This window comes from Semicossyphus pulcher, unplaced genomic scaffold (assembly GCF_022749685.1).
Source record: "Semicossyphus pulcher isolate SPU_LCO1_2020_fin unplaced genomic scaffold, fSemPul1.0.p SCAF_22, whole genome shotgun sequence".
Classification (NCBI taxonomy): Eukaryota; Metazoa; Chordata; class Actinopteri; order Labriformes; family Labridae; genus Semicossyphus; species Semicossyphus pulcher.
The window spans coordinates 21,379,326-21,388,100 of NW_027211696.1; the positions used below are offsets into that span (position 1 = coordinate 21,379,326).

Genomic DNA, 8,775 nt, shown 5'->3' on the forward strand with positions numbered 1-8,775 from the left:
GTTGTTTTATCAGCGAAAAATATCAGCAGAAAAATTACATATCTGCTGATGCCGATAATGTGCTGATAATATCGTGCATCCCTACTGGACATGTCTGTACAGGTTCTCAATCATTCAGGTCGTAGTCACCTTCAAAGGGTTAAAATGTAAGCTAACATGAGCTGACATCAGGTCATTCTGCCGACGCTGTTTCAGGAATTTCACCAGCGCCTACATTGACATGAAGGATAAACACAACCTCTCAATATTCGAGACGTCCTGCACACAGCATGTGTTTTTAAAGTGATGTAATTGATTCAAATGTGGCTGCAGGCCGTCTTGAATTATTAAAAAATGCTACGTCATAGAAAGTCCAACCGTCTGCAGCCCTGATGTTCTGGATAACTGACTGATTCATGTGTGAAGACGCCTCCATCGTGCTGCTCCGTTAGAAGCTCCACTCATGGAGACCTGCACAGGTTGCACTTCATACTTCTGGAGCAAAGTAAATCATGGACAGTGTATCAAATAATAAATGTGTCTTATCACAACATGGCATAAAGAGTACCACACTGTTTGTTGTCCAACATGTTGCCAACGTTGCTTCAGAGACCTGCCGTCAATCTCTGGTCCATGAATATCAGCAGGGCTGAAAGATCTCTGCTTTGATCCACACAGATGTTTGATTGACAGTTTTCACACCTGCATGAACAAACAAGATACGAGTTTTTTATACTACAGTTTGAAAGTATGCACCTCACACACACACACACACACACACACACCACGCTGTATATGGTCTGTATTCCCGTGGTGTTTGAAATGTTCGCTTGAGTCCACACCGCAGAGAAAACTATCAGAGCGCTCGATAAACACACACAGCTAACGGCAGGTTACAAACACATCATGGAGACCTCGGGGGGCTAATGTAGCTTCTATTAGCTGCTGATTGTGGACTCAGAGGAGAAGCAGCCGACTGCAGCCCGGACCTGCTGACCTGCAGGGACCTGCAGGGACACGGACATGTGGACATTTACCTCTGACTGCAGGCTGAGCAGCAGGAGAGTGGGAACGTATGAATATTAATGTTCATATCAGACTCATGGACGATGTAGAACTTATATCTGGACTCTTTGTACCGTCGCTGCTGCACAAACGCTACACAACTTATCTACAACATGAAGAATCTTATAATGAGTGTTTTTTATGTGATATGGACGTGACAATAGCGCTGAATCTGCACAGGCTCCAGATGCATCGTGTGTCCTTTGGTTAAAATGAGAAGAAGAAAAGAAAACGAGGATTTAAAAACCTGAAACAACCTCTGCTGCTGCTGCTGACTCGCTCGAAACCACCAAAATCAGAAGAAAGACCAACTTAAAAGTGGAGATTTAACGAGAACAGGCTCATTTCCATTTCATGTGGTGTTTTCTTCAACATAATTAATGTTCTTTATGCTGCGTCATGTTTCAGGCGCTGCTGTGTTATCTGCTCTCCTCCGCAGGTTGATGGAGGCTGTGTGAGATTCTGTTTTAACTAAACAATAAGAAAACTCACAGAACGCCTTTAAAGAACCGTAAGCTCTGCAGAAACACAGCTGTGGACACAATGTCCTCGTGTCCTCCGTTTCTCAGCTGGTTCTGGACTCTGAATTCTTCTATTGCCTTTGATGTCTGCTTCATCATTTCACTACAGACAGCTGTGTGGAACACGCAGTCCATCAGGGTCATTAAGAAGAAAACCAGATACTAAATGTCACCTTCAGATTTATTTCTGTGTGTGAACCACAACAGAATCATTCATCGAGCACTTCAACACACACGGCTGAAATGTTGAAACCTTTTTGATCAGAGATTATTAACTAAGGTGTTTCACTCTGGCCAACAGTTATCCAACACACAGGGGCAATGTTACATTTCATGTAGCAGACGCTTCTGTCCAAAGCGACGAACATCTGAGAGTTAATACAACACAAGCAATGATCGAGACAGGAGGGAACCACGTCAGGAGCCAACACACAGCTTCAGGTGCGACTGGTGCTGACAGGCAGAGGGAACGGACTGAGGGAACGCACAGAGGGAACGGACAGAGGGAACGCACAGAGGGAGCAGACAGAGGGAACGCACAGAGGGAACGCACAGAGGGAGCGGACAGAGGGAACGCACAGAGGGAACGGACAGAGGGAACGCACAGAGGGAACGCACAGAGGGAACGCACAGAGGGAACGGACAGAGGGAGCGGACAGAGGGAACGCACAGAGGGAACGCACAGAGGGAACGCACAGAGGGAACGCACAGAGGGAACGGACAGAGGGAACGGACAGAGGGAGCGCACAGAGGGAACGGACAGAGGGAAGGCACAGAGGGAGCGGACTGAGGGAACGGACAGAGGGAACGGACAGAGGGAACGCACAGAGGGAACGGACAGAAGGAACGCACAGAAGGAACGCACAGAGGGAACGGACAGAGGGAGCGCACAGAGGGAGCGCACAGAGGGAACGCAGGGTTAGTCAGATAATCCATAATTATTTGTAACAAAATAACGCAGTCTTTCTTTTTCCAGGACAGGTTTCAGGTTTGTTCCAGGACATTTTGAATCTGATATGAAACTATTTTAATAACTCATTTGTTATCCCATTAGCAGCATCAGAACACTTCTTTTGTTTGTTTTCCACGGCTGTACGAAGCAGTTTGAGTTTCTGTCTCTTAGTTTTGCTGTCGTTAAAGTTCGTCCTGTATAAAGTGGTCGCCTGCAAAGCTTTCAGAGAAGCCTCCCCGCACACCGCTGACACACACACATGTTCCTCAACATGCCTTTCATTCTCCTCAGTGATAAAGAAGTGAATGAGCAGGAAACACTGCAGCGTGTGCAGCAGGTAAATCTCTGCATGTTACAGACATCAGCAGTATTTCCTCCTGACTGATAACAGCAGCTCTTTATTCCTGCAGCGCTGACTGCATACATCTTATCATAAACATGTGTGTGTGTGTGTGTGTGTGTGTGTGTGTGTGTGTGTGTGTGTGTGTGTGTGTGTTCCTGTGATAAAGTGAACACACACACACACACACACAGAGCTGCAGGCTGTTACACACACGTCAGGAGGATTTACAGGCAGAAAAAGCCTGAAAAGGATTCACGGATGTTTTTCTGTTCGTCACAGAGCGAAGGTGACAAAACCAACGTGCAGCGTACAGATAACACACGACCTGAGACATATTAGGACAACCGGGACAGAATCCTTAGTTTACAGAAGATGAAGTGTCCCACTAAAGAAGAAGAAGTTCTGAACAGAAGCAGCAGTTTTACAAAGTATGAAATAACAGCTATTTTTCCAGCTGTTGAGCTGCATCGGAAACGTTCTCGTTCGCTCTCAGCATCGTTTTCTAAAAAAGATTTTAAAATGTTTCTGTCAGGAGGTGGAGGAGACCAAAAACAGAGCGAAGATGCATCTGTCATCTCCGTATGAATTACCAACGGCTCACTAAAGTAACATCCAGACAAAACAGAGGAGCCGAGCCCTGGCATTAAAATCTCTACAAAAGCAAATAGCACATTAAATATGAAAACATGTATATGAAGTAAGGGCCGTGAGAGCTGCCTTATTGATCCATAACTCACCGCTGTCAGCAGCAATGAAAACGATGTGTGGAGGAGCAGGCCGCCAAGGATGCAAACAGACATCCTGTGATTGTTAGAAAAACATAATGCTCCAGTGTTTCTTTTTTTCTTCATATGTAGAGACGTTATAGATAAATGTCTGATGCTGTATGGAGCACTGAGGAAAGCCTGCAGCACCGTCAGTTCTCTGTGGTGCTACGAACGTTCATCCATCACCAGCATTGTTCGGTCCTCCAGAGGGAGGAGGTGGGAGCGCTGCTCTGCTGTCTCTGCTGCGCTCAGAGGAAAATGCTTTCATGGCATCAAACTGAGAAAAGAAACTTTAGAAAAAGAAACAAATGTTTACATGAAGTTAAACAGAAAGCTGTTTAGAGCCCTGCTGCAGTTACAGCTCATCACCACAGGGGGCGCCAAAGACAACCAAGTGTAGATTGTTAATTTAGTTTGTTTGAATAACAAACTGTGCCAAACTTGCCTGAACAAAATGTTTTGTTTTGTTATCATATCAGCTTATTAGGGCAACTCATTATTTTCATTATGTTTTAATTTGTCTATAATGATCTGGATTAACACTTAATGAATAATGTGGATCAAGGCTCCTCGCTGACGCCAACGACACCGAGACGTTCAGGTCACTGTGAGAGAAGGAAAGAAAACAGCTGATCGCAGAGTTCATTTAGAGGAGCTCGACAAATAATAAAATAAATTAAATTCCTGCAGACTTCCCAAACGGATGACTCAAAATAAATGGATTTGTGAGAACGTCGTGTTCTCTGCAACAAAAGCAGCAGTCGTGTTTTTCTCAGTTTGCAGCTCTTAAAGGTTCAAGAAAGAAGTTTTTCCTCTTCCGTCATAAATAAGAGCATCTCCCACGTGGTGTAAATGTACTGTAAGTGTTTAATGGCAGGAGGACGAGGAAAAGGTCAGAGGTCAGCTGAGACTCTGAGGAGGACTGAATGTTGTGTGTGATGGACGAGGAGACGACAGTGGAGGAGGACGAGTATGAAGCAGCTAATTTCCTCCTGTTTTCTCCGTCTCAATCTCTCCTCCTCCCATCAATCCTCCTCTCCCTGCGCACCACAATCTCCTCTGCCTGATGGAGTCGGGAGGACCCACCTGTGGCCCCGGCATCCTTAATCCCCCAGCCCTCTAAACTCCCCCCTCCTTCTCGCCCTCCTTCTCTTAACCTCATTCACTTCCATTTCCTTCCTCTATTTACTCCCTCACCTCCTCTCTTTGCTTTAATAACGCTCGTCCTCTTTCTGCTCTAAACGCTTGTTTGCTTCTTCCTCTTTCATCCCCTCTTTGTTTCGTCCCTCTGTTTGATCCCTTCAGTGTGTGTGTGTGTGTGTGTGTGTGTGTGTGTGTGTGTGTGTGTGTGTGTGTGCGCCTGTCTTTACTCACAGGCAGAAAACAGCTGACTTTCATCTTCACACTCGCGTGTCTTTGCTTCCTCTCTGCTCTCCGTCGTGTCTGTCTCTGCTGGCTAACAGCGCCCTGCAGGGAGACGCTCTTCTTTAATAAATTACCCAGCAGGTGTGTGGACAGGAACACCTGCACACGCACACACTGAGTGACAACCGTACAGCGCTGGAACAAGTATATCCAGGGCTTTTACAGAAGTCACATTATAAAATGACTGCAGGGTGAAGAGCGCTGTGGGCCTTTGATGATTTTATTTATCATAATTAATTTGTTGGTTTTATTCCGTTAGTTAAATAATGTACGAGAAGCTTTGTTTGAGATGAGTGTGCAGCAGTTTGTTACAAAGAGGTGTTTAAGGTGTTTATATTTAAGGTGTTTATGAAGGTGCATTCAGACATCATCAGTCACATGACATTGTTCTTCAGTTGTTCAGTCAGTCTGCTCAGCTGCATGCCATCACTGCTCACACTCTTCTGTGGGCGAAGGAAGGAGGTGAAAATGTGGGCTTCAGGTTCTTCATGTGAGGAAACACTGAACACCTGGTCTAATACTGCCCCCTGCAGGACAGGAGGAGTCACAGCGAGTTCTTGACAGCAGTCAAAGTACCAACAACAAAGTGAAGTGACTCTCAATCAGACATCAGATTGACACCCTGACAGGTATATCCTCTGCCTCATGCAGGAGCAGTAAAGGTGCTGCGGTGCGACGTCTGCGTCTGATAACAAAGCAGCAAATTACTGTTGAGAGTACTTTACGTACAGTTAGCTCATCTGTCACGTGGTTACCAACCTAGGGGTCGAGCCCCTCTAGAAGGTCACCAGATTACTCTGAGGGGTCGTCAGATGATTAATGAGAGAGGCGGTTTAAAGTGCTGTTTATAAATGTAGTTTTCTCTGCTTCATTAAAGAATGAAGACTGTTTAGAGTGTTGATGTCATTAATTATAATTGTAATATTTATCCATAAAGAAATGCTGAAGCTCATGTTTCATGTTGCTTTAAAGGCCCATCACTCACTGCTGTTATACTTTCTACATTTGTATTTATATGATGTCATCCACCACTTACAATAAAGTGGGAAAGGTTTTACTGCAGTGAAATGTGAGTAGATCGATGTGTCTGATGTAGAGAAGCAGGAGGTCGTACATTTCTATGTGTGTGTCGTCACTGTGTCCATATTTACAGCCTCTGATGTTCCTGTTAGAGCGTCGGACTTCGGTAAACCCAGGAGGACGAACAGGTATATGTTCAGCTTGGACTGAGTGCAGGAAAGAGTCTGTTTGTGATGAGGACATGTTTAAACACTCTGTGTTTAGCTGCAGAGCGTCCAGAAGCATTAAGAAAAGGTCAGCTGTGATTGGACCACTTTGGTGCTTTTTAACAGCTGGTGTGAAAAGGTAAGTGCTGTGTGATGACAGGTTTGTAGCCCGAGAGAGATCAGATGAGCGAGGCTGCAGCTGTGATGAACGGCCATCACTGGATACCTGAACATCTTTCCTGTCTGTCAGAACTCATGAATCTGCTGTTAATGGCATAAAATGTGAACGGCAGCAGTTCAGGAGGGTTTTAAAGACAAAGGAACGGAGAGTTACGATGAGAGCCTGTGGTTAAGAGAGCTCAAAGCATTCATTTACAATTACAAAAAGTTCCCTATTGAGATTTGTACACTTAAATATACCTGACAGAGGCAGGGCCAGAGGAGAGGGATGTAAAAATACAGGAAAGACTCAAAAAGAAACCCCCCCAAAAAAGCTACCAAGTGGCCACAGAACGACTCAGAACGACTAAACAGGGAGAGAGGGCGACTAGAGAGCGACTACAGAGCAAATACAAGCAACACAAAATGATTTAAAGAGACGAACAACTACAAAACTTTGCCAAATATCCACAAATAACTTATATAAGACATAAAAAACCCAAACAGAGACGAAGTACAATGACAAAAAAGAAAGAATGACCACATAGAGAGGAACGATACCCAAACTACAAAGACACAAAACAACCACCAAGTAATGTCAATGAGTTTTAATGATAATAAAAGCATTACATTTATAATACACACGTTATCAAACAAAATTGTTTAAAGTAATAACATTTAAATACACGCCATGTAAAAACATTTTGTAGATTCAACTTTGACCCTTCACGCGTTTGATGAAAGTGACAAAATATTCAAATCAATTTAAAGGATTGTTTTTAAACCAATAAGGACATGTTTCATTGATGAAAACACTCTACAGCCTAAGTATGTACTCACTGGACTTTTAAAGAATTATTCTACTATGCTATTGAGGGTTTTGAGTTTAATTGGATCTGAAATCTTCTTTCTGTCGTGACTGGTGTCTATTTTCATTTTATTTCCGCTGTCATCACGGGAACTGTCGGTTGGAGGTGTTTATATCGTGCACAGATTCACGGGTGTTCTGTGCCCTCCAGTGGCCACAGGGAGAAACTACAACCTGGCCTTATAACACAGATTAAACGGAAATCTGATCCTGTTCTTCAATATCTTATGGACCGGGAGGACTGAAAAAACAAATTAAATTAAACCAGCATCATATTTTTTAAAATCTAAATGTACACTTCATCATATCCTTCTTTTAAAAAATAAAGTTATTCTCGGCCTGAGATCCGCGTGTCTGTGTACATGTGTCATAGCAACAGTTTCTCCGAAGGGCCCAAACGCACCATGGAGCACAGCCCATTCCAAGTTTCCGCTGATAACAGCAACTATCTCGCGTTTATTCGATCTTTAGAAAGTCATATACTTATAACAACTCAGCTTCGATTTTTAGAGACTAAAACTTGTGCTTCCGGAGGACAAACGAGAATTTTTACATTGGCTTTGTGTTCATATTCAAAGGCGCTGTTTGAATGGGAATTTCCTCCTTATTCGCTTTCACTTTTTCTCTACTTCCGGAACAAGAAACACTCCCTTTTGCTGCTGGGAAATAACATGTCGCCCCCTGATGGCAGAGAGAAACATAACAACATGAAATTCTTTAAAAGGAAGAATGAATTCAAGTTTTGCGGACTAAAGGTTTCCATTAAAACAGCAGATTTTTTTAAATTCAGAACATGATACTAAATTAATCATCAAAGAGTCTGTATATCATATTGTCAGCAAAGTCACATCATTTGCAAGAATTAAAAAAAATCTAATATGGACTAAAGCTAAAACACTTAAAACACTCAAGCAATGCTATTGGCAAATATTTTAATAATCTATTGATCATTTCAGTCAATTTTCATGTGAAATCTATCTCATTTCAGCTTCTCAGGTGAGATGCTGCTGCTGTTCCCTCACATAAATCTTTAGAAACAGAATACCTTTGACCTGAAGACCATTGGTCAGTCAAGACCAGGTATATGTCAATATGTTCCGACATTTTTATACTCAGGAATATTAACCAATTAATCATTCAAGTAAGTAAAATAAGGATTTATTGATCATGAAAACCATTGTTTCCCATTTGGACACATATTAATGAATGAAGTTGTCAAAGTTTGATCAAAACAGGCATCCTTTGTTGTCTTTTAATACTACTTAAGTGCTAAAGATAATTGGCTTATTTACAGCATGGTATTGCTTACTAAATGTCTTCCAAACACTGTAAAGTTTGTCCTTTTTGCCGTCATATTACAGGATACCTTGTGTTGTGTTCAGGCTGAAATGAATGAGTCTCTCCAGCACTGACGGGCTGCCAGCAGGGGCGCTGTTGTCACTGTCCATACCCATAAGCGGGGGAGTGAGA

The 8,775-nt window shown here is 43.1% G+C and overlaps 1 protein-coding gene across 1 annotated transcript; it reads left to right on the forward strand.

Moving 5' to 3' along the window:
* The first annotated feature begins 1,957 nt into the window (after positions 1-1,957).
* LOC138602426 (octapeptide-repeat protein T2-like) lies at positions 1,958-2,488 on the forward strand. Its single transcript, XM_069673899.1, has one exon. It carries the CDS (start codon positions 1,958-1,960, stop codon positions 2,486-2,488), a length of 531 nt encoding a protein of 176 aa, XP_069530000.1.
* The last annotated feature ends 6,287 nt before the right edge of the window (positions 2,489-8,775 follow it).

What these genes read in the sequence shown, in the direction of transcription:
- LOC138602426 (XM_069673899.1), top strand. Translation starts at nt 1,958, where the DNA reads ATGATCGAGACAGGAGGGAACCACGTCAGGAGCCAACACACAGCTTCA.